Consider the following 26,679-nt stretch of genomic DNA (forward strand, 5'->3'; position numbering starts at 1 on the left):
TCCAAGGATCATTCGGCAATCTTGAGGAGAGATAAGAAAGAGAACATCTAAGACGGTGGGATTTGATTCGTGGAATTGCGGAGGACTTTCCGATCCCGTGATCGTTCTTCCGACAGCGAGTCTTGTCGTCACCAATTGCAGATTTGTAGGAGATCGCTGTAAGCATTTATCGTTTTAATTCATGCATTTAGAATTATCTATATGTTATCAGAGCGCATAGTTAGTTCTAAATGCAGGATAAATCTCCTATTTAAAATCGCTGCCCCTTCTTTTTGCTCTTGTTTACTGTCGCTTCGATCGATTTTATTGCCTGCTGCCAACACATGGCAAGATCGGGTCCATGTCACAAACTTCCCCAATTGCTAACGTCGTAGGCTTTGAGAGACACCCACGGAGTTTGTCTCCAATTTTGTCTCCGATGGTGGATGGCGGCAACGATCCAATTCCGGCGATGACATCAAGATTGGCCCGCGGATTGCTCATGGCCACCTCTCATTGCGACCCGTGTTCGTCGTGGGTAAGGTGGTGTGCAATTGTTGAAGTGGCGTGCATGGGATCGTGCGGCAAAGAAAACGGGAAAAAGATGAACATCAAGTTTCTGTTTTGATTTTTTCAAAATAAAAACCGAAAAACATGGAGGTGCTGTGATATGTTCACAGAGACAAGGTGGAAGGAAATAGGATTAAGGATTTTTTTTATAAAAAAAAGATTGGCGCATGCAATTAAATAAAAAAAATTCCGAATTGTTTTTCTTGCAAAATTATTTTTTAAGCTTATGTATTTAATATATATATATATATATATATATATATATATATATATATATATATATATATATATATATATATTATATGCAGGTTGGAATTAATTAAAATTAGGATTATTGGTCCAATTTTAATTCGGTTGGTTTAACCAAATTAATTTGGTCAAATTAGGCCCGATTTAAATTAAACCATTAGTTGGTTTAACTAAACCAGGTTGATTAAAACCGGAATTTATTTGGGTTAATTAATTGTTCATGGACCAAATATGATCAAATGAACAGATTTGTTCTATTGGGTCAGATTTGATCAAATGATTAGATTTGTTCTAATTAGTCAGACTTAAATCAATGAGCATTGGTTTGATCAAACGGACCTGAGTTTGATCAATCAGTCTGAAATTGATTGAAATAGACTTAGATTGTAAACATATGACGAAGCACTCCAAGATAAAGATGCAGCATCTTGGCAAAGAGCAATGAATTCAGAAATAGAATCTATGTATTCTAACAAAGTCTGGGAGCTAGTAGAACCATCAAATGGTGTAAAAGCTATTAGATGTAAATGAATCTACAAAAAAAAAAGAGGGACAGACGGGAAGGAGGATACCTTCAAAGCAAGGCTTGTTGCGAAAGGATATACTCAGAAAGAGAGAATCGATTATGAGGAAAACTTTTTCGCCAGTAACTATGCTTAAGTCTATCCGGAAACTCTTATCTATTGCTACTCATATGGATTATGAGGTTTGACAAATGGATGTCAAGACAGATTTCCTTAACGGAAGTCTTGAAGAAAACATCCATATGAAGCAACTAGAGGAGTTTATTGCAAAGGGCAAAGAACATCTTGTATGTAAGCTCAATCGGTCTATTTATGGACTGAAGCAAGCTTCAAGATCTTGGAACATCCGGTTTAATGAAGTAATCCAGTCTTATGGATTTATTCAGTGTCCGGATGAGTCTTGTGTATACAAGAAGTGTGACGGAAACGTGGTGATATTTCTTGTACTATATGTAGATGACATTTTGATAGTTGGCAATAATGTCAAAGTGTTGTCAGAAGTAAGGGTATGGTTGTCCAAGTAATTCGATACGAAGGACTTGGGAGAATCTTGGGATCAAAGTAATAAGGGATCGCAAGAAAAGAATCTTGTGCTTATCTCAAGCTTCATATATCGATACTATCCTAGCTCGTTTTAACATGCAAGACTCCAAGAAAGGATTTATACCTTTTAGGCATGAAGTATCTTTATCTAAAGAGATGTCTCCTAAAACATCAAAAGAGATAGAGGAAATGAAGACAGTTTTTTATGCTTTAGTTGTAGAAAGCCTAATGTATGCAATGTTATGCACGAAACTGGATATCTGTTTTGCCATGGGCATGGTTAGCAGATATCAAAGTAATCCAGGACAGGGGCATTGGACTGCAGTAAAGCATATATTAAAGTACCTAAGAAGGACTAGAGATTATATGCTGGTTTACCAAGCAGATGATTTGCTCCATGTGGGTTACACGGATTCTGACTTCCAATCAGATATGGACAATAGTAAGTCTACCTCAGGTTATGTGTTTACTTTAGGAGATGGAGCCATAGCATGGAGGAGTGTTAAGCAGAAATACGTTTCAGACTCAACCATGGAAGCTGAGTATGTGGCAGCCTCTCAGGTAGCCATAGAAGCTGTATGACTTAGAAACTTATTAATGGACTTAGATGTGATTCTTGGTTTGCCCAAAATTATCATCATGATAATAGTGGTGCAGTATCAAACTTGAAGGAACCACAAACCCATAAGGCGAGTAAACACATTGAGCGCAAGTACCACTTGATACGAGACATCGTAAAACGATGAGAAGTTGTTGTTGCCAAGATTGCATCAGCTGATAACCTGGCAGATTCTTTCACTAAGGCTCTTCCGGCGAAAGCTTTTGATCGACATGTTGAGGGGATGAGAATCAGACGTATGACAGCATTTATGACAACATAGTATTTTAGTATAAGTGAGAGATTGTTAGAATATATACTAAAAGTCTAGCTTTTTGTATAAACATAAGAATCACATTGGTCATGTTTGCATTTAGTTAAATGCAGTTGTCCATTTAATTTATATTATAGATAACATGGTGTGTGGTGTCTCACAAAAGATCATGTTATCCGTTCCTTATAAATTATAAATAGTAGCTCACAATCAAGATGAAATGGGGCAAATCATTGGAGTGGTTGTAGTGTAATTTGGTATTAGTTTATCTTTACTATAAAATTATACTAGTACACTATGAGTGTATTGAGCATGATCATTTAAGGTAGTTTCTTTTTATATTGAATAGATAAAAGAATAAAATCTCTGTTATTATGGAAGTACGTACTCTTAATCATGATATAATAACAAGCACGTATACTTAATATTTGTTTCTTTAATTTATCAAAGGGTGGGATTTAGTTCGTTAAATCAATATGCCCGATAAGTTGGGAAGTGATATTATTTATATGGTGTGTTATTGATTATAGAATGAAACTCTGTCCAAGTAATCTAGATCGATGATGTCCCCTTGAGGAGCTCATAAGAATTGTCATATAAACCATGCAGGTGAACTTAGTCCGATATGATAATAAGGTTGAGTGGTACTACTCTTGGAGCTAGATATTAATTAAGTGAGTTGTCACTAACTCATTTAATTAGTGGGCATTCGATATCTTAAACATAGGAAGACTAACACACTCATGATAAGAAGGAGCCCATATTGTAATATGAGATTGATGCGGTAGTGCAATAATAACTCTTTAGTGGTATGAGTTATTATTGATGAACTTGAGTTGGGTGTTCGGGGCGAACACGGGAAGCTCAAGCTCATCAGGAGACCAAAACCAATTCCTCCTCTCGTTCCCTGTTGTAGCCTCTTATTTATAAAGCCTTATATCCACTTAAAGCCAAGCTTCTTACCCATCTTGTTGTGGCCGGCCAAGCCAAGCTTGGAGCCCAAGCTAGGGTCGGCCAAGCCAAAGATTGGAGCCAAGATTGTGGCAGGCCAAGCTTGGAGCCCAAGCAAGGTGGCCGACTACATTAAAATAAAAGGGCATTTTAAATTTTAAAATCTTTCCTTTTGTGGAAGCCATGGTTTTAAAAGAGAGTTTTTAAATTTTAAAATCTTTCCTTTTATAGCTTTCTACAAAGGATTAAGAGAAATGTTTGATATCTTTCCTTATTTGTAGTCAAAAGAAAGATTTTAATTTTTGATAAAACTTTCCTTTCTTATAACCATCCACATGTTTTAAAAGAGAGATTTTAATTTATAAAAATTTCCTTTTATAACCAACAAGGGATTTAAAAGAGAAATTTTTTTATTAAAATTTCTTACCGGAAACAAATAAGGAAGTTTTAATTTTATATTTAAAACTTTCCTTGTTTGGAGCACATGAGTAGGGCCGGCCATGACAAGCTTTAAAGGAAGTTTTAATTTTTTTGTTTTAAAACTTTCCTTTTTAGTCATTGGCAAGGAATAAAAGGAAGTTTTAGTTATGTTTAAAACTTTTCTTTTTTGCCAATACCAAGGATTATAAAAGAGATGGAGGGGTGCCTCATGACACAACACATCTTCTATTCCTCTTTTCCAATCCCTTGGTGGCCGACCCTATTCCTTCTCTCTTCTCCTTTTGTTTTCTTCCTTGGAGGCCGGAGACATCAATTGTGGTAATTTCTTGGTGGCCGGTTGCTTGAAGGAGAAGAAGAAAAGAAGGAAGCTATCTTGTTTAGCATCCCTTGGAGGTTAGTTGGTGGCCGAATCTTGAAAGCAAAGGAAGAAGCTTGGGTGGATTTCATCTTGGAAGATCGTCGCCCACACGACGTCCAAGAGAAGGAAAGGAATACAGCAGAAGATCAAGAGGTCTATAAGTTACAAAAGGTATAACTAGTTATTAGTTTTCGCATCATAACTGGTTCATTTTTTGTATAGATCTTGAAAAACCAAACACAAGAGGTTATCGATTTTAGATTATCCTTTTTATCGATTTTATTGTTCGATTTCATGTTTCGATATTGTGCTTCTATTGAGGTCTCTATAGTTAAACCTAGTTTACTGTAAGAAGTTAAATATCCGATTTCTTTGAAAGATTTTGTCTAGGAAGTAGGGGTGATCACGGATCGGATTGGTTCGGTTATTGGGATAAAAAATTATCCGGCCCTACTAGATCAGATAATGTAAAATCGGGACCTACATCCGGCCCTATATCCGGCGGTTCTTATGTTTCAGATATCCGACGAGTTGTCAGTTATTTGGATATCCGACCCTATATCCAATGAAATATAAAATATAAATATAAATATAACAAAAAAAATATTTTTTTAAATGATAATAGACATTACTCATTACACGTTATAGCAGCTAATCGGAAATAACTATTACAATGTGTAGCAGCTTATCGGCAGTAGTTGCTACAACGTATAACAGCTTATCAACATTAGTTGCTACAAGTAGGGGTGATCGGATCAGGTTGGTTCGGTTATTGGGATAAAAAACTATCCGGCCCTACTAGATCAGATAATGCAATATTAGGACCCTACATCCGACCCTATATCCGGCGGATTATTTTTTTTCGGTTCGGGTCGGGTCGGTATAAGCGGGTTGGTCGGTTTGGCGGATTGACTGCTCACCCCTACTAGGAAGTGGTGGATGATCCAATACCCAAGAAGGTCTAGTGCCTCGCCATGTTTAACCTGGAAGCCAATCTTTGAAATAGATATTTGATTGACTTGTGTAATATGATTTAACTTAGGAAGATCACATCGGTTAAGCTTCTGAAGGAAAAGTTTAAGTATTATTTCCAATCCAAGTTTAACTTCTGAAGGATAATTTTGGATTAATAATGGTAAGCATCGTTTGTAATCCAAATTTAACTTCAGTAGAGCACATGAGTAGCTAGGATAGTTCTATACTTGTACAAATTTTTGCACAGGGGAACTATGACGGTATTCCGAGTAGCAACCAATAGAGGGTAATTCGAGTTGTCATCGAGTTAGCCACGACATGGGGTTGGGGGCTTCACAAAGAAATATTAGGGCTTCCACCTCTTGTATGAAGACGGGAAACTTTTCAGAAGACTGAGCCTGGCTCTAGATGACCAATCCTCCATCTTCTTTGGGTAAGAGTAAAAAATGGAAGATGCAAAGAAAAAAGGGAATTCGATACAATCGAAATAGGATGACTACACAAGTTAGAATCTAAAACGAATTTGGACCTAGTTGAGACAATGAAATATGAAAATATTAAGATACTTCGATAAAGAAGGCCTGAATGGAAAAGCATAGCCCACTCAACAAATAAATAACTTCTAAAGAAGGGCACAAAATGGGGGGGGGGGGGGGGGGATGATCTGGATGGTCATTACCATTTGGAATCATTATCTGATGATAGGTCGGGATCCTGCATGTTGTCCTCAGTTGATCCAACCCATCGCTGGTGAAACTTGACTCGATGGACTTATACCATGGAGCAGAAGAAGACTTCGTAGCCATTTCTAGGACAATACACGATGACAGAGGCTATGACTAGAGGACAGATGATCAATAGTTGATTGGAACAGAGGAGACAGTGAAGAACCAAGCAGCTTACTGAGAGATAAAATGTGGAACCCTCATAGACGAATAATGACAAACACAAAAACAAGGATTGCACGATAGAATGCAATGGCATCTCTCCGCAACCTAATATATTTTCACTCGTGATACTATGGTCGTATGATCTCTGCCATTACAAAGAAGGGATGAATTTTTAGCCATTCAATCGAGTACAATGATTAAATCAAATCTGAGTAATCATTGTAATTCGAATGACGCTTAGTCTTCCCTGTCATAGGTCATATCACATTAATACAATGCAACCTCGGAGATACATTGTACAGTCTAGACTCGAATATCAAGGCAAATGATGCATGATCCACATTTAATAGGTGTGGCTGCATTTAAGGCATAATATTAAAGGCGTGACTGCAGTTAATGCATAATCTCGTCAGAATCACGCATGAGATTTGCTAGGTGGATAATGTAGTCGAGGTTAGGAGTCATCTCATTTAGCCACACAACAGTCCAGTCAGTCGAACTCTCGTCTCCTTCGACTAGATATAAAGGGGAGACTAATGATACTGGAGGTAATCAGAGGTGACCACGTGGCACCGGAGCAATAATTTTGTTGAAGTGGCAGTCAAAGTCAATGGAGAGTCATTTTTTGACCCCGCAAGGCCCTGACTCCGAAGAGACCGTCGACTCCAAATGGGTCCTAGACTTCTTGATTCCTAGACTCCGAAGGGATTCCACTCAAAGACAAGCATGTTAGATCGTTATAGGAGTTGACCAGGTTTATTCCGTGTATCTTGACACTGAGGCATGGAGCGTTGATGCCCTTAAGTCTGACCTGAGGCCGACCAGCTCCCTACTGAATGCCTTAGCATTGAGGAGTGAGGAGCTGAGTCTCAGTAAAAGTGACTTGGCTATCTGTTTATACTCTAGCCCTGACTTTGATTGTTACCTTATCCTGATCTTGACCACCACCTCATCTTGACTTTAACTTTTACCTCACTACTAGATCCACTCAAAACATACTATATCATGGATTATCTACTATAAGTGCTTTCGAAAATTTTTATGGAATCGAATCAATCATCTATTAGTCGGTCTGAGGGATGGATACATAGTATCAGCTAAGAAAACAAGAATCTGCGCCTTTTAATTCCACTAACAAATTCCCCAATAGCATTCGAGCAAGTTGGCCATGGCGCTTAACCCCCCACACCTTCAGCCAAACGTGCGCCTCCAACGAAGAACCATATTCGGAAGGCTTTGATCAATCAGCTCCAGAGTCAAAGGAAGATCAAAGATTTCTCTCCTTTTCTCCCCTTTATTTGCATGTCTCATGCAGCAAAAGCTAGATGCCGATTGTTGAATCCCCCCGCCAACTTGTTACTGTAAAGGAAAGGTGAAGGGAGGAATCAGCAAAAGCTGAATTCATCTTTCCGGATGACTGGAAAACAACGAGGGACCGAATACTCTTCGCTCTTTTAGATCATGACCGGAGGTGATTGATCAAGTCGTCCTCCGCCGGCCGGCGACGGGCTGGCTCCCGTTGTCCCTCTCCTTGCAAAACCACCCACCCCCTCTGCAATTAACTTTCCCCATGCTCTTGGAATATTTTTCAGCAGTGCAGTGAAGATCGTGAAAAACAGCAGATTCCAAAGAGCTCAGCCTTCTCGATCGGCCAACTTGTTGATGATACCAAGATTCCGAGACGGATGAATTCCGTCCTTCATCCACCGCAGCTTTACATAAAGACGATCACCTTTACATCTTTCACTATAAACTCATTCTTTAGCTCTTAAACCTTGATTCCCTTTAAGAAGGATCTACTGTTCCCCGGCGTCTCTATCCCATCCGTGAACATGAAAAATTAAAGATTATGCCTTTTCAGATAAGAGTCTTGCGTGCCACTCCGTCCAAGCGATTAGAGCTATAAACGAGCCGAACTAAGCTGAGCTTCAAGCTTGTTTGATAATCAAATCAAGCCGAATCGAGTTTAAAATGAATCAAGTTTTTGAAATAATTGTTCAAGTTTGACTTCATTTATGTTTTATGAGTTTGAGGTTGTTTGAAACTTGGCTTGAGCTTGATTTGTTTAGATATTATCGAGTTCTCAATTCAAGCTTGACTTGAGCTTGGTTCGAGCTTTGTTTAAATATTATCGATCTCTCAATTCAAGCTTGTTTGAAAATTTTAATTGTTTGATTGATCATTGAATTTGATAATTTAAATTTATTTATTTGTTTTATTTTATTTTATTATTTATTTAGTATATTGAAATAGTTTTATTCGTGAATATTATTCATGAACGTTGTTAATTAAATTTAACGAGTTAAATACATATGTGTTCAAACTTATTTATTTAGTTTGATGAATTATTTAAATTTATTTATTTAATTAATCTGATATATATTGAACAAATATAAATAAATTCTTATCAAATCGAACATCAAATTTATTCACGAACGCATTATTTATTTGCAACAGTAAGGTCAAAGACTTGGAAAACAGAGCTAAGTGACAAAATTTAATGAATCTGCAGGCGTAAGGTCAAAGACTGTGAAGGAGAGTACTGGAGGAGGTACGTATACAAGTTACCATGAAGGAATTAATGGCGGATGCTGATTCCCATCACCACCCACCGTTTCCTCCTCCTCCTCCTCCTCCTCCTTTAGCATATGCTATTCCCCAAGTCTTCTCCGTCCACCTCGCTCCTTATAAGGAGCTGCCTCATGCGTCTCTGCCACCATGCAATTAACCGAGCGATCACTCGACTCGTTGAGCTGCGATTGCTGGTGGAGGGATGGCGTCCAGCTCCAAGATCATCTCGTTGAGGAAGGCGGAGCAGGCGTGGACGGAAGAGGAGAACGAGCGGTTTGAGATGGCGCTGGCGCGCTACGAGGAGAGCCACCCCCAGCGGTGGCAGAATGTGGCCCGCGCCGTCGGCGGCGGCAAGACCGTCGACGATGTCAAGCGCCACTACGAGCATCTCGTCAGCGACATCAACCTCATCGACACCGCCGAGGAGCCTTTCTACAACTACCCGCCAGCCTCTGGCGGCCGCCGCCACAACGGCACCGGCGGCCAGGATCAGCGGTACAATATATACTTCACATACATATACAAAAATCTTAAAGCAATAAAATAAAATATATATAAAAAATTAAAGTGAATTATTTCTATATTTTAAAAATTACGTGCGAAAAGGAACTTTTTAGCTTTAGAGGAGGAGATCACAGTCTCTACTCTATTCAACTGTATATTCGTTAATTAATCAAATTGCAAAATCTTGCAGGTCCAAGTTCTTGAAGTTCCAGTAGAAAGGAGCTGCTGCGCCTTGTTAGATGTGCTGTACGACTTATCCAGTTAGGAGTTTACAAGTGTATTTACCAATAAAATTTGTGGGAATGGCAGAGATCGAATGGAACTGATCTCCTAGTAGCAATTAAGTGATTTGCTGTAATTAAGTATTCTGCAGAATTGTAATGTATTGTTCGATCAATGGATCTTTGGTTATGTATGGCTAAACTTCGAGCAATTGGTAAATGAGTACAAAAATATTGGTATTGTATGCAGGATCAAAATAACAGAGAAATTCATAACTGTGAACTTAAATTTCACCTTTTAGACCCTTTTTAGAATCCTTTTAATATTTTTAGTAATCTCTATTTTATAATATTTCAAGTATTTTTAACATTTATGGATCATGGATTATGCATCCTATTTTTCCTTTCATTCTTTATAAGATTAGAATTAAAATTTAAAATTTAGGATTTCTGTTCTTTTTTAAGTTTTAGGATCCAGAGTCTATATAATACCTATCGGATTTCTCTTTTTGCCTTCGCTTGAATTCCTCCTTCTCTTCCATAGGATAATCACTATCTGCGTAAAAGGGCAATTTCCTTGATATGAACCTAACAGTACATGATACAATGGCAACCAATAGACTTCATATACAAAGCAGTGACATGAATGAAAATCCAAATGAGGTTTATGGTGATGACCCCTATGATTCATCAGGCTTTGGCTCAAGCACTACAGGAAGTTTCTCTTTGTGGTCGCCTCGCAAAACTTCCACTGTCACCTATAAAATTATCAGGGCAGCAGAAATTAGCACAACGGAAGGAAACATATTGCCAAAGAAGAAACAAAAAGAGGGGTAAAAGATGACAAACAAAACAGTAAATAGTTAGAAGGTAATATTTCAATGGTTATGAGTTCCAGAGAACTCGGCTATAATCTAATTATATATTGATGTTATAGGAAAAGGGCAACTCTCAACAATGATCTAAGGGAACTAAGATTCAATGCAGAAATAACAGAAAAAACTGCTGAGGGCACGACCATTGGGTGAGGATTTAACATCCCACTCCACTTTGTATCATAAATTTATATATTTCAGATGCATCATGTTGTATAAAGCTAGGGGATTTTTGTATCATGACCTCCCTACACAAAGTATTTGTGTCGCACAATGAGGGTACAGTGAATAATCATCTCATGATCATATTAGGACTAGGAAATCATCCAAATTTATTTAAGCAAGCATAAAATTCTGTTTGGCTGCTCTTCCTAAACCTTGAGACTGATCAACATAGATGTTAAAGAAACACGGCATTGTCAATTCCACATGTTAGCTGCTTCATGACCTTTTTTTTTTAATTTAGTGAGTATGCACTTCAGACAACAAAACAATAGATTTGCAAAAAATCATCATCAAAATCACAGAGAAATTTGCAACTGTGTAATAGCCAATAAAAAGCATCAATTCTCTATATGGTATAAAAATTACCGTTTCACCAACTTTACATTGATCCAAGATCCGATACAAGTCACTTCCATTTGTGACTTTTTTCCCGTTCACTGACGTGATAATATCTCCCAAAACAAGCCTACCATATGCATCCCTCTTGGTTGATTGCAGACCCTGCAAATTTAGAAGCATATGCAGGATTACACCATATTCCAACATCTAAAATCACAATAAAATACTCCATCTAGACATACATGAGCAAAAAAAAAAAATCGTAGAAACTTCTTTGCCTGATACACTTCTTTATTCTTTTACTGATACACTTCTTTATTCTTTTAGGAATACTATAGTCCATAACAATGCGAATTCTTTTTTAGTAATCATATAATAAGGTGGCTTAAATTTAGGGAAAAACATAAAGTTTATATAGCATGCACATTCTGGTGCAACATAGACAAGCATTTATGCAACTTTTCCATTGAAGCATCACTTGGATATCTTGATTGACCTTTAAACTCTTTCAACTCGTCTCAAGGCCCATATTTGGGATCTTAACCAACTTGAGATTCTTCTAAAGAGTATATTTATCATGCTCATGGTTATATGATTTTACAGAAATAGAAGAACACAAAAACACCTTATCATTAAGTGATAGTTTATGCAAACCTTGACAAATATATCAAGACTAGCTCAAATTTCTGAAACAAAGACTGTATTTATGGTTCAGCTTTTCAAGTGTGACTCGAAGAAGCCAATTCCCAAAAAGCCTCAACTAGTTATTAACAGGAAAATGACAGCATGAATGGTGACACTTAATAGTCTTTCTTTCGATCATCAAATGCTAATGTTAAATATTTCAGCTTCATCACTAGACTCCTGGAATTCACAGTTTGCTTATGCAATATCAACATAAAATTGAGCATTAAAGCAAAGATTCATAAAGTGCATCTAAGAAATAGTATTACAAAAGTTAGGCTAAGAGAAAAATTATTCTAAAAGTATCAATGCTATACCGCTTTTCCAGCTGGGCCATTGGGTGGAGCATCCAAGACAAGCACTCCACTGACTCCAAGCTGTTCAACTGACTGATCTGGTGCAAATTTTATGCCCAATATTGGTCTTGTCACTCTACCAAATTTTACAATCTGCTCTACTATACCACTAACCTATAATAACACTAAAAGTTAAGAGCTTCAATAATTAATTGATTTTGCAATAGACAACTATGATCAACTTACTGTATCAACTGGAATGGAAAATCCAACACCAGAGGATGCTCCAGAAGGGGAGTATATAGCTGTGTTTATACCTATCAGGCTTCCAGAGCTATCAAGCAGTGGACCACCACTGTTACCAGGGTTTATAGCAGCATCAGTCTGTATTACATCCTGTATAGGACGTCCTGTTGCTGCTGAGCTTATTTCTCTCCTCAGTCCACTGAAGAGATATAATAGGGATGGGAACAAAAAAATAAAACAAAACAGAAAAAAGAGTGTCACATAGACCATACATTAGTCACTTGATAGCTAAAAAATGAGACTTTTAATTATCATGACATTCAACTGTTTTACTGCATTAAGCAGTTCAATGTTTCCAGTAGCCAAGTGTCATAATATCTATAACAGCAAAGAGATCACTAACCTGATAACTCCTGTAGTAAGTGTGTGATCGAGGCCAAACTGCAATGAAAAACAAAAACATAATAAACACTAAGGTAAGTTATTGAACCCTAGCTATTATAATTATAATAAATCATGATTGTTCGTATCTCTACTAATAGGACATAATGTAAGCTAGCATTCCTGATAAATGAATATTTAGAGAAAATGATATTTTAACTAATGGAGTTTTGAGACTTCTAACATGAAAGGAAAATGAGGCTTCTCCATTTTTTTTTAAAATAATTTGAAAATCCACATCATCTTCAGTCTTGTAATCTTCAGCAACATAACAATATTAAACCTGCATAATAGGGATTTTTGCTGTATAATCACTGTGAAGATTGTACTGATAGCTATCCAGAATGTTAGTGAAATATCATCCTTCTTTCTATTAAAAAAAATTAGGTTGACTTCTCCCTTTTCCTCAAAAATACACTATAGTTTCATTAAGTTCAGATTCAACAACCTCCATGTTAGACATGATAGACTTTCCTGGTTCATGGAACCATCATTTTGAACAGAGGCTGCCAAGGCTGCATATTTGCTTCCTAGGTGGATTTGGAAGGGACCACAGCTCGGTTTCATATTAAATATATGACCTCCCTATGCATTCAATATATCTGCTTGTGTGTGTGTGTGAATGTGAGTGTGAGTGTGAGTGTGCTTGGTAAATTTGAACTGAGTTAGGCTAACCAAATAGACTAACAACTCTAATGTACCCTATCTCATATCGTGTAACATTTATCTTACAAGTAATGAACATTCTAAATATTAGTTATGTATTCTAACAGTATTAGTTATATATAAAGAGAGAGAGAGAGAGAGAGAGAGTCACACGCACACATCTATTCTACATTGTTAATTAGTATGGATTTGTTAAATTTCATGTGTTTTGCATCTTAAGATTGACGCTCTTTTCTATTGACAGTATCAATTAGATGCGTTGATCAATATTTATTATATATACATGAATCGTTTCTATCAATACAGGTATTTTTTAGCATTTTTAATATTTTTGCATGTCCTTACATAATCTATACACGCTACACAATGGACAGACTGCACACCGCTTGCATATGTTTTTTAAAATTTGAATGGAACAAAATGAATGGACGTTTAGTGTTCTGGTGATCCTCCAATAACATGACAGTTTAGGTTGAATAGTTCTCCTCTGCTGCAGAATGAAACATTTCTCAAAAAACTTATATGTTCATACTGATTTGAATGCCTAGTATGATGACAGAAGCCTATGGCAAAAGAAGACACTTGAAACAATAAAATTGTTGAATCACTTACAGGATTTCCAATAGCATAAACTTTCTGACCCACCAGCAGGTCTGACGATATGCCAACTGGTATCGGTCTCAACTTTTCCTTCGGTGCATCAATGCTCAAAACAGCAACATCCTTGTCTTGGTCAAATCCCACTACTCGTGCTTCATATGTCGCCTGATCAGCCAGTGTCACCCTGTATATACCAAACAGGTGTAGCATAATCTTGAATTTCCAAACAGAATATTCAGAGCAAAAGAAGGAAGAAAAAGTATCAGAAAAGAAAAGCAAATACAGGTCACGAGAGATGATTCAAAAGATGCTCTGTAGAGAAAGCTCGAGTTGAACTACAGTTGAACTGCATATTAAGTATTTCCTAGTAGCAGGAACATGAATAGAGGACTAATCTGCTCTCCTCGCCAACCTGAGGTCGGAGGCGCCACGGATGACATGGTAATTTGTCACGATGTGGCCTTTGGTGTCCCAGACGAACCCCGAGCCCGAGCCCTGAGGCACCTCCAGCACGTCCAACGTGAAAGCATCTTGCCTTAAATAAAAAAGAACCGATTTTTATCAACCACCGCCATGCCCAACTTATCTTGAGAAAGCAAAAGAACAGACGGGAGTGTCTACCGCGCGGCGAGGTTGGTGATGTAGACGACGGAGGGGGTGTTCTCCTGGAAGAGCCGGACAGTGGCGAGCTCGTCGGACTGGAGCTTCCTCGGGGAAGTGATGACAAAGGCGGAAGCGGGAGCTACGTCGGTAAGGATAAGCGAGGCCGAGAGGGCGACGGAGGTGAGAAAGGCGAAGAGGCAGTCAAAGGCAGAGGACAAGACGACACCCCCACTGGAGGCGGCCGAGGGAAACCTCCGCAGGAGGAGAAAGATTCGGGAGGGGGAAGCGATCAACCTGTGAGACCGCTTTAGGACGAACCTTGAAGGAGCGGGCACGGAGGAGGAATTGGGGGCAAAAGCTCTGATGATTCTGGGAGAGAGGGAAGGCAGCTTAGAGGAGGAAGCGGTGGAGGAGGAGGAGGAGGAAGAGGAGGAGAAATTGTTGATGAGAGAGAGTGAGGAAGTGGCGGACGCGGGAGCGGCCATTGGCGGACAAGTTGCTGCTTGTTGGTCGGCTTGCAGAGGAGCGGAGTTGAAATTATTTCAGGATTTTAATTTGTGTGACGGGAAAATGGACAACGTAACCTACGCAACCAGACCGGAACAAACTAAGCCGGGCCCGGCCGCCCGGCCTGGAAGAATTGAAATTATGTATTCAGCTTTGTTTTTTATTGAACCTAGATAAGTTTTCAAAATTATGTATCCTAATTTTAAAATAATTAAATTATTTATCCATTTTCATTTTCATCCTGTTCCAGTTTTTTTTCCAAAGAAAGTCATGAATTTTTTTAATCGATTAAAATAATTATTACTCTCACTATCAAATTAATATTTGAGAATATTTTTATAATTATAAAAATTTGAGGAACATATGAAAATTAGTTGTCAGTTTGAGATCTCTAGTTCAATCACTTGATTTTAAATGGACCTAGATCTCAGAATAATATTAAATTAATTTCTATATATTCTTCTAGTTCTTATAAAAATATCCTCAATATCAATTTTACTCAATATATTCATAGTAATGATTTTTTAAATAATATGTTAAAAAAATAATTCTTATTAAAAAAATAATTGTTCTCAATATATTAGGTAAAATCGATGGATGAAGACATGTATATAATCATAAGAACTAGACAAATTCATAGGACTTGGTTTCACGTAACTCTATAGGTCCATCAACCGATTTTTAATTTTGATAATTCATGTTAAAAAAATTACGCTATCAATATATTAAATAAAATTGATATTTAAGGATATTTTACAATAAAAAGAATTAGACTCTGAAATTGACTGATATATTTAGAGATTTTAGAATGATACAAAATTAGTTCTTATTTAATTTTTTTAATTATAAAAATATCATTAAATATCAATTTTACCTAATATATTAAAAAGAAGTGATTTTTTTATATGAATCAATCAAAACTAATTAAAAAAAATTTATCCGACTTGCCTATAAAAGATACTCGGAATAATAACAGAGGTAAAAAAAAAAAAAATATATAGATAAGGTGATTTTGAAACTAAAATACCTAGTTTGATAATTTTGAAAATTTATCTAATGAAAAAAGGATTAATATTTTATTTATTTTTGAAAAAATAATTAATATTTTTCAAAATAAAATAAAAGTAAAATCCTTTGCGTGAATCACGACGAAGTGAGCATCGCCCACGCATTCCATCTGAAGCAAACGCCTTTTTTTATTAAAAAAAAAAAGAAATAAAAAAGTAAAATAAAGTAATAACTCTCTTTTACAAAAATAAGGGTAACTTCCAACATAGCCCAAGATTATTATTAATTTCGAAATTTCAAAGTCTTCTCAGTATCAAAATATTTTTTAAAAGTATTTTTTGAATATTAAATATGAAAAAAATAAGCAATAATTTAAAAATATAATAAAGAATATTTTAATGAGATATTTTGGCAGTCATGAAATTTGAGAGGGGTTTTTGAAAGAACTATTAAATTTTAGGAGCAATTTGATAATTACTTAAAAATAAAGAAAAAGAAAGAGAGAATAGAAATGGCTTTTTATTCGCAGCATAAGAACCTCCACTTCTTCCCTCTCTCTCGACGCTTCATCGTCCCCAATCTTGCAGATGTCGGTGCACTTTAGCAGCTCGCGCGCCCAGGCCAGCCTTGGCGCCCCACTCCTCCATCCTCTGCGGCGATGCCGGAGGCTCCGGTGCCTCGCCCAGGTGGGCGGCGACTCCTACCTCGGCATGTGGAAGAAGGCCATGGATCGGGAGCGCGAGCGCCAGGTCGAGCATTCGCTTGAAGTTCGCCGCCGCGACGGAATCGAGGGAGTGGATCCGGTTCCTTCTCTGGAGGACAAGACGAAACTCTTTAACGAGCTCCTCCAGGTGCCCGCCGAGGAGCGGGACCGGGTCCAGCGCCTCCAGGTCATCGACCGCGCCGCCGCGGCCATTGCCGCTGCTCGTTCACTCATCAAGGAAGTCCCTCCCCCAAGCACTTCTGAAGTAAGGTCTACACCGGACATCTCTGATCTGTCGACTCAAGAAGGTGATTCGAATCCCTGCTCTTTTAATTTGCTTATATGATTGTGAAGAAAAACAGTGTCATCTTAACATGCAATCTTTTGTCAAACAGTGGTAAATAATATATCGATGGCCCAAGATCTCTAACCTTTGTAAAAGAATTACTGTAAACAAAAATTTCTCTAACCTTGCATGAAGAAATTTTCAGGCCTAACCATCCATTTTATGGATAAAAGGTGATCCTTGACTCTAAGGCATGACTGTAGAATAAACATGGAGATGACTCTCTATCAAGAGGCATAACCTTTGACATAGCTAATGACTAAAAAAAATTAAAAATTAAATGTTTGCCAAAAATTAACTTTAATAATTTAACACCAAGATGTTCCAAGAATAATTCTCTGCATAATGAACTGTTCTCTCACAATATTGATAATGCCCATTAGTTCTTGGCATCAAATAACTTTTTCTGATGCAAGTACTTGTGTGAGCTACAGAGTTATCAAGGAGCGTGTGTTGATTATTGAATTACTGGACATCTTTTACATTATCCTTTACCATTCTGTCATGATAAAATGGCATTGATGAACTAGTTTTAAGATTAGATAGGGAGTTATATACTGTCCTTGTAAAAATGCTTGGTGGTAGTTTTCTTCACTCCAAACTTTTCAATCCACTGTATTTCTGGATCTCTATAACACCAAACATGTGTTATTTATCAAACCTTGTTCTGTTTTAATACTTTCACAATCAAGGCATGTGTGTCTCAATTGTTTGGTGTCATATGTATGAATTTTATCCATTTGTCGAGCTATTTACAAGGCTATATCATTGAGATCACCTAGCCTTTCAAAAAATAGGATTACAATTTATGATCATGGGGTAAAGACAATTTTGATTCTAGTGGCTGAGGTCAAACACAGATCCCAACTTTTTCCATTTAGTCTTGGAAATAGCATTGGCGGTTTTTGTAGCCCCTTAATAGGAATCACTTTCATTGTTGGTTATGCAGCTTTGTTGATTGCGATATTTATTCTAGTCAAATAAGGTGGAATAGCTTACTTCCTATTTTTACATAATCTTAGCCGTGGACGTTTTATTATACATTGTTGTATTAGTAATCCAAGACAGTAGCATCATACTCATAGTTAAATGAAGAATGCATACAACAACAACAATCAAGTCTTTATCCCACTAGGTCGGCTAAATGAAGAATACAAAGCATGGAGAATATTTATTCTGATCTACCTAGGAACTAGGCATCTTTAGTATTGCAAATGAAAATAAGAACTCAGGAATTCCAAATGGTTTTCTGATCCTACTCATCTCTAGCTTTCTGATAATCATTTTGCTTCCTGCCAGCATCTCATTGTTGTAGCTTTCTGTTTTTGACATGCTATGAACAGGATGTGCCTGTTGTGCTAGTCTTAATTATTATGAATTCATTCTCCATAACAATGTCATTCAAAATTCTTAGTTCCTTGGTCATTGTTACTGCTTGGCCTTTCAAAACCTTGTGACAGCATATATTCTAACATATTTCAGCATCTTTGGAATAACACTTGCTTTACTTTACATGCTATACATATTTATTTGTTTTTCCATGTTTTTCATTTATTGTACTAAGAAGTATTACCCAAGCAAGGAATATCTGGAACATCCTCCAATATATATATTAGTTAATCTACTCTTGCATTGTTTGGATATATTATAGATTTGAGACTAATGGATACTAGGTGCAAGAATATTTTATTTGTCAGGTGTATAGATCTCAGCTCTTATTTGTTCAATCAGAACTATCTCCTAAAAGATGAATATTTTGTAGCAATTAATTGACACTGTTATACTTTCTCTTTTTTCTTATGAGATGACACTTGAAAAATTCAATTTCTTAAAAAATTATTTGTGTTCATTTGATGAAAAGAAAACAGCACATTAAATTTGATTGTGGTACTATTGGCTGCGGTTGTGATTCGTAGGACAATTGATGTTATTTGTTGATTGGTTTAGTGTGGATCAATTGTTTAAAAGTCCATTAAAAAATATAAAGTCCCGGTCCAGGTATTTCTGCCACCCTTCATTCACCTGGAGGTGGTCGGCCCGGCCCTACGGAAGTTTCCCACCCGCCATCGGGTAAATCTGGGAAGCGCAGATTGGCGACGGGGATGACCCAACATCATGAGTGATTCGAGATCCACAGACGTTTATTTGCGTTGCGTGGGAATTGTTTGGAAGTCCATTAGATTCAATGGATGATGGATGAGTGCAAAGCTTGATTTCTTCATTCGGGTCTTCTTAATTTTATCTAGGTGATGCAACTCTAGAGAATCATACTATTTCAATTTGAAGTGATCCTTTTGAAGGATTCAGTTCCTGTTGGGCTCATGTAGTTACCTTGAAATATCAGAATAGCTTATATTGAAGCTACAAATCATTGCTAAATTAATGAGCACTTCGAATTTGTTGAGTTGGTAATTCTTGATAGTACATACTTCAGGTTCCTTGAAAAACAGTCCACTCACCATAGAACATAGACTCGGACAATCTCCATGCTTTCCCAGCACATTAGGCTATCCATTTCATATTCCTCGGTCATTAAGGCCAAACTTTTGCATTTAGATTTTTTTTGTTGAAGTATCCTAGCATGCAAACAAATTACCCTTTGTTAGTTGTTGAAGTGTTTCATTTAATCTGTGTCCAATAACAACCATTTTGTTGTTTTTACTGGAACCCATTGGTATGGCAGTGCTGCAGGGTGGATATTCATCTCTCAACAAATCGGATATTAAACAAAATGCAACTCCTGGCCCAGATTTTTGGTCATGGTCACCTCCAGACAGTATAAGAGACCTGAAATCTGCAAAGAAAACAATCTCAAAACCATATGCATCCAACATAGTGATTGAGAAAGAAAAGCCTATGGATTTTCTTGCAATCCCCCTAGAGAGCACATTACTAGAGGGCCTGCATAATCCCCCTCTTCCACCTCTTCAATCCCTTGTTATGGTTGATAAAGTGGAAACAGAGACCACAGAAAACATAAAAATTGCAGAAGAGGAGAAAAAGCTTGATAATTTATTCTCAAATCATGCTGCTGAGGCTGCTGAAGCTCTTAGTAATAGTAATGCGGCATCAGAATTTGGTGTCAATCCAGATGGCTCTAAATGGTGGAGAGAAACTGGCATAGAACAAAGACCTGATGGAGTGGTTTGTAAATGGACACTGACTCGTGGTGTAAGTGCTGATGAAATGATTGAGTGGGAAGATAAGTTCTGGGAGGCAGCTGATCAATACGATTATAAAGAGCTAGGCTCCGAGAAGTCTGGTCGTGATGCATTTGGTAATGTTTGGCGTGAGTATTGGAAGGAATCAATGTGCCAGGTGTGTCTTAATTGTCTTTTCAATATTGGAATGACTGGGTGCAAATGTCGTACTATAAATGTTTTTGATTGTCCTAGGACATGATGAGCGGGCTTATCCATATGGAGAAGACTGCTGACAAGTGGGGAAAGAATGGGAAGGGTGATGAATGGCATGAGAAGTGGTGGGAGCACTATGACACTTCTGGGCAAACAGAGAAATGGGCTCATAAATGGTGCAGTATAGATCCAACAACAACATTAGATGCTGGCCATGCTCATGTTTGGCATGAAAGGTATGGTTCAAATGCTATTCCGTTTATTCTTTTTTTAAAAATTTGTTTTCTGATGCAACCAAAAGTGACAGTAGTATTCATTGAAACTTCTTAGCTAAGCCCATTTAATTTGTTTTTATCTAATTTTGGTGCTAAAATATTGAGGATGTATATTGTGCTGTCCTAACTTTTTTGTCTCTGCCTTTATGAGCTTATTCAATTCATTTCCATGGATGGAGTTTCTCTTTTTTCCAATTAAGTAGTGGACCATAAAGATGAGCATAAAGTTGTGAAATGCAGCAACTCATTCTATTCATCTTCAACAGCAAACCATTGACTTCTTCCAATCATGCAGTTTTTAGAAGTCAGATTTATAGGACAAATAATATATATATATATATATATATATATAACAAAAGCAAACAACCGAGTAGTTAGTAACTTATCATACAAATGTTACATTTTTATGTACCAACTTGTTATATGAATCAGCTACAAGGCGAGCAACTTGGTAGTATTAATTAACTTCTATTATGACTTTCTGTTGCTTTATTATTTGATCTCTCTATATTTCTTGTTCAAACCAACAATGTTGGAGGATTATATTATATGTTTTTAAGTAATCAAATAATATAGAGGAACAGTAGGTTGCGCTTTTCTTCTGAGATAATAACTTGGGCACAAAGATGATTTATCAAATTTAGTGCAGGAGAGTCGGTAAATTAAATGAAGTACCCTCAATTGCCATCCAAAAAAGAGATATAATGTGTAAATTCATATGGCTGCTGGACATATTGATCAATTGTAAAACCCATAAGGATTGACGTGTTTGAGAAATTTTGCATCATTGAACATTTAATCATAAGCGTTGACGACCTTTACCAAACTAAAGCATTTACAGCTTCTAGCATGCTTTCAAAGTTCAAATATGAGGTAGGGATGTGCTTTGATGGATCAAACAAGAAGAAATGAGAAAAAAAAATCCAGTGTGATTAACTTTTATGCATATAAAATATCTAAAATTTTGTCCTGTATTTAGCTTCACATGGCACATGTATTTGTCTATCTAGTAATAAACAGTTTGAACTGAAACCTCCACTCCACTGCATGGATGCTACCAAACTAATGTTCTTATGATTAATTGTTTTGTTACAGGTGGGGGGAGAAGTTTGATGGCAAAGGTGGCAGCGTGAAATACACCGACAAGTGGGCCGACAGATCAGAAGGCGATGGTAGGTGGTCAAAATGGGGAGATAAATGGGATGAACACTTTGATGCAAATGGCCATGGCGTAAAGCAGGGTGAAACATGGTGGGAAGGGCAGCACGGTGAGCGGTGGAATCGCACATGGGGCGAGGGGCACAATGGCTCAGGATGGGTGCACAAGTATGGCAAGAGCAGCAGCGGCGAGCACTGGGACACACATGTGCAGCAGGAGACATGGTACGAGAGGCACCCCCATTATGGCTTTGAGCACTGCTGGGAGAACTCTGTGCAACTCCGGGCAGTTTGCCAACCACTTGTCGATGCACAGTGATTCGATTGCTCCGGTAGTTGCATAAATTGATGCCCAGTTGTGTTTTTGCTTGTCCCACTTCATTCGAATCATGGGTACCTAGTTGTGTTTCAGTATGCACTAGCATATGTATGCATACATATATAAACAAGAGTTTGATAGACTTCAACATTATGAATTAGAGTTGTTGTTGACACAACTCGTTCATTTCATTCCTGAAGCTTCACGACGAAGCATTTTTGAAGTCAAACCTGTGAATAATGTAGCAATGTAGCAAAGTATTTTAGAAGACAAGCCTGTGAATATATATTGCAGCATTCTGATTGTTGCGGTTGATTGAATCGATTGGCCTCACCATTCAAGACGATTGGGCTGACAATAGTTTGCAAAGGTCAGATTACTGACTGATAGGGACGAACAAGTTGCCATGATCTAACCACTTGATGAGTGTCTCAAATTGTCACTCGGTTTGATTAAGTTCAAGTTAGTTCAATTTGATACATTGGTTGGGTTTAACAAGTTAATTGTTCAACCAATAGGGTGCAATTGAGTTAGTCTGGTCTGGTAGATCAACAACTAGCTAGGTTAACTTGATCCAACTAGCTTAGACTTAGTCGATCATCAACCTAGCTAATTTGGCCAATCTAATCTGTCAAGGCAAAAGTAATTCGATTATACTACTAGTGTTAATGGCTACATCAATCAGAACTTGATCAACTTGCACACTATAGGAGTGGTTCCTTAGTCAAACTAGACCGGAGTTAAGAAGTGAAGTCAACTTGGTTCCTTAGTCAAAGAAGACCGTAGAAATCGATCAACCTAATCGAGTCAGTCTAATCTAATTGGTTGAGTTGAGTCTATCTCGATGCAGTTAAACAACTCCATTTAGCTGGTCGAGATGATTAAATCGATCTATCTATACATATATATATATTAACATTGTTATAATTAACTCTTTGGAGCTTAATTACAAAAATAATCATTTGTAAACTTGCAGATGACTATTTATTGTGTTCACTAAACTAACTCCTTAGTAAAACTACAGAAGCAAGCTTCAATACATCCCCAGTGAAGAACAATCAAACTCACCTGTTCATTCATTTCCCCCCTGTTCTTTGGTCAGAAGTTCTTTTTCCTTTCCATCTAATTAATTATTACTGCATCATTGCATGTAGATCTTCATGCTAATTGCTAGAAAAACATGGAAAGAAATATACATGAATATATAGATAGAGAGATGGAAGAAGGTTCAAATTAACAATTTTTAATAACAATTATTATTATTATTTAAAAAAAACATAGTCAATCATCCCGTTTCTGAAGAATTTTTGAAAGGAAAATCGATTCTTGAAAAAAAAATTACATAAAAAGGAAGAAAAGAAGTTAACTAAAGTTTCTTGAAGTTGCATATAGAACACAAATTCAGATTTAATTAAAGAGCACTCACCAAATTACATAATTTAGCTCGAACTAAAACCTCCAGTTCTATCCTTCAACTTGCTCATCAATAATAACCTTGAAAAGAAGACAAGAAACAGACAAACAAATAAAAGAAAAACAAAAAACAGCATTTGTAAAGATCAATACACTTCGCGGTGTGCTTCAGAAACCAATACAGAGTTAGGGTTAGGTTTTCTCCTGTGCTCCCATCAGCAGTTGAAACTGCCAGATGACCTGACCAGCTGCTTGAACATGATCCAAGCAGAGATCAAGGAGATCAGATCATGCTGGCAGCTTCAGCCTCTCATGGTGCACAAACTAAACCATCTGCATGTGATAAATAGAACAGTAGCGCAGAGAGAGAGAGAGAGAGAGAGAGATTAAGTTGAGGAAGGAGGATGAGATGAGGAAAGTAGAGATAAATAGGTGAAGAAAAAGCAAAGTGAAAGAAAGAGATCTAGTTGTAATAATCTGTATCGTTAAATTTGTAGAAACGCAGGTATTTTTTTTTTAATCTTATTTTATATATATTTTTGTGGTGGGCTAAAAAAAAGTGGAGTCAAATTACTATATTTTTTTAATTGCAGTCTAGAGTGGTCCCAAGGGAAAAGGAAATTGATAATATTGTCCTTTTTAGCATGCCCAATGGTGAGCTTTAATTGCTTTAACGAGCCACTCTATGATCCATATATTCCTTAGAGGAAGAGAAAAGGACATGTTGTAGCTGGAGCTATTAATTTAGATGGAATTTGATAGATTAATCCATCCTATCAAATAACTTAAATGGGTTATACAGATTTTTTTCAAAGCGGAGTCAAATAATTTCATCAACTATTTAAAAGTAGGTATAAATTAGGGATGATAATTTTTTCAAAGTTTACTAACTATTTTTTTTATATTAAGAGCAGGTTATATAAATATTTAATCAACTTTTTAAATTATATATATATTTTTTAAATATGAGGTTAATTCTAATATGCTTTTATTGAATAACGATGATAGTTAAATAAAAAGAAAAAATTATTAGTATATAACATATTTGATCCTTTAGTGAGTATGTATGAAGATGGATATTCTGTCCCTAATGGGTATAGAGAAGAAGGATATAGAATCTAATCCGAACTCAACTCATTGTTATTCATAATATAAACGAACCAGCTCACACAGGTTGCAGATCCAAGTGGGTCGATCTGTGATGAATTTGGGTTGGCCTGTCGATTGAGAAAGAAAAAAAAATAAAATTAAATTATGGAGTACATATTTATAGTGATATATGTATTTTTTAGAAAGTTGTAAATTTTTATGTCAATTTCTTTAGAAAAGTGTGAAATCAAACATTAATAATTTTATTGTAGATTTTTTTTAGAAATGTTTATCATCAAATTATCAAATTGAATGAATTGTTTTGATTATTTATTATTTATTATTATTTTTAAATTTGTAATCCATTTTAAGTATGAATAGGTTGTAAATTTCTCAGCCTGTTAAAATGACAGATTAGTCAACCAACCTCATCAGATGATGGGTGATCCTATCTGAAAGTGAGAAAGATTGTGCACTAGCTACATGACTCTGATATTGACCGTGAGAAGACAAAGACCTCGGTGGCGCAGACTAACCTGTATAGCAAAAGCAGGAACAGGGAGGAGAAAGTCTTAGTTATCATGCCAAGGAGGGGGTCCCTAGCATAAACACTCCAACGCTCAAATCAGAATAGTAGTCGAGCGAAATGTTGGAGAAGATGAACAGTAGAACAGTAAATATGGATGTGTATGTGCATATACGCATGAGTATATACATATGTAAGCGTACATGACCAACGGAGAGAACCCTTTTTTATACTAACCCTCATAACCTCCGCAATAATGAGTTGTTAGAGAATGTCTCGTGTCAGAAAATGTCGAGTGATAGAGTATATTCAACAGTCTCCCTCTAGGTAGAGAAAAATTCTATTATGTGTATATACCAGAATAAGAGAATATTTTCTGGTGAGTAGTTGTTATTTTCCGACAAGTTGTTACGAGCCCCTATAAATGCTTTCTCCTATAGGAGATCCAACCAGCTCTAGGACTGAGTAGATGTAATTGGGAGTCGTGCTCAAGAAAGATGAGGAACTAAGTCTGGAAGTCCTCTTATACAAGTGGTCTCCAATTATTGTAAATTAACCGACCCTTTCCTTAATCACACGTGCTTGTTCTCGATTTGAGGGTAAAACTCCTTGCTGGAAGAACAAAATTAACGGTGCTCTACAGTCATTCTATAGTTCTAACTTGGCCCTCCTTTCAATGTTAGTAACCAACAATATTTGTTCCACTAGCCTATCTAGCGTCCATGAGATTATAGAACCGGCCAACTTTGCTAACTCATCTTCCTTATGGTTTTCCACTCGGATGATTTTTTGTATGATAAATTAATGAAACCCTACCTTCAACTCTTCAAATACCCTCGCATACAACCTTAGTCATTCAATGTTAATCTCAAAATTGTCTGAAAGTTGTTGAGCAGCCAACTAAAAATCTGAATAGATTAGTACTCGAGTGGCTCCCACATGCTTCATGGCTTGTAGACCAACTATCAACACTTCATATTCCGCTTCACCTCTCGAGTGCAGTGTAGCGACACTCAACATCCTTCAATAAATAACTCAAGAAATACACAGGTTATTATTTCCTCCCCTCATGACATACTAACACAGACCCGACGACACTCTCATTAGGAGGCAAGTACACCCGAAAGGGCTCGCCCACTATTGGTTTAGCAAATACATGCAAAGTGGATAGGTAATTCTTTAGTTATTCCAGAGTTTTGTTGCACTCGTCATCCCATTGGAATTTGTTCACTCGGCGGAGTATCTTGAAGAATAGTAAGCTTTGGTCGGCTAATATTAAAATGGAGCGAGACAGAGCTATGATTCACCTGCTAAGATGCTGAGCCTCTCTCAGGTTGCGTGGAGGAGCTATATCCT

General features: G+C 36.9%; 3 protein-coding genes across 3 annotated transcripts; 2 read left to right on the plus strand and 1 right to left on the minus strand.

Moving 5' to 3' along the window:
* Positions 1 to 9,088: 9,088 nt before the first annotated feature.
* On the plus strand, positions 9,089 to 9,794 carry LOC121987224 (protein RADIALIS-like 4). Its single transcript, XM_042541113.1, has 2 exons — positions 9,089 to 9,418; positions 9,618 to 9,794. Exons 1-2 carry the CDS (start codon positions 9,126 to 9,128, stop codon positions 9,640 to 9,642), a joined length of 318 nt encoding a protein of 105 aa, XP_042397047.1. The 5' UTR covers positions 9,089 to 9,125; the 3' UTR covers positions 9,643 to 9,794.
* Positions 9,795 to 10,205: 411 nt separating this feature from the next.
* Positions 10,206 to 15,159, minus strand: LOC121983990 (protease Do-like 1, chloroplastic). The gene is made up of 8 exons (XM_042536728.1): positions 14,642 to 15,159; positions 14,433 to 14,555; positions 14,033 to 14,204; positions 12,717 to 12,754; positions 12,314 to 12,512; positions 12,089 to 12,241; positions 11,115 to 11,249; positions 10,206 to 10,406 (listed from the first exon to the last, which is right to left on the minus strand). The coding sequence occupies exons 1-8, from the start codon at positions 15,106 to 15,108 to the stop codon at positions 10,329 to 10,331; spliced, it is 1,365 nt and encodes a 454-aa protein (XP_042392662.1). The 5' UTR covers positions 15,109 to 15,159; the 3' UTR covers positions 10,206 to 10,328.
* Positions 15,160 to 16,645: 1,486 nt separating this feature from the next.
* LOC121983991 lies at positions 16,646 to 22,486 on the plus strand. The gene is made up of 4 exons (XM_042536729.1): positions 16,646 to 17,149; positions 19,871 to 20,505; positions 20,583 to 20,779; positions 21,914 to 22,486. Exons 1-4 carry the CDS (start codon positions 16,726 to 16,728, stop codon positions 22,293 to 22,295), a joined length of 1,638 nt encoding a protein of 545 aa, XP_042392663.1. The 5' UTR covers positions 16,646 to 16,725; the 3' UTR covers positions 22,296 to 22,486.
* The last annotated feature ends 4,193 nt before the right edge of the window (positions 22,487 to 26,679 follow it).

This window comes from Zingiber officinale, chromosome 5B, assembly GCF_018446385.1.
Source record: "Zingiber officinale cultivar Zhangliang chromosome 5B, Zo_v1.1, whole genome shotgun sequence".
Lineage (NCBI taxonomy): Eukaryota > Viridiplantae > Streptophyta > Magnoliopsida > Zingiberales > Zingiberaceae > Zingiber > Zingiber officinale.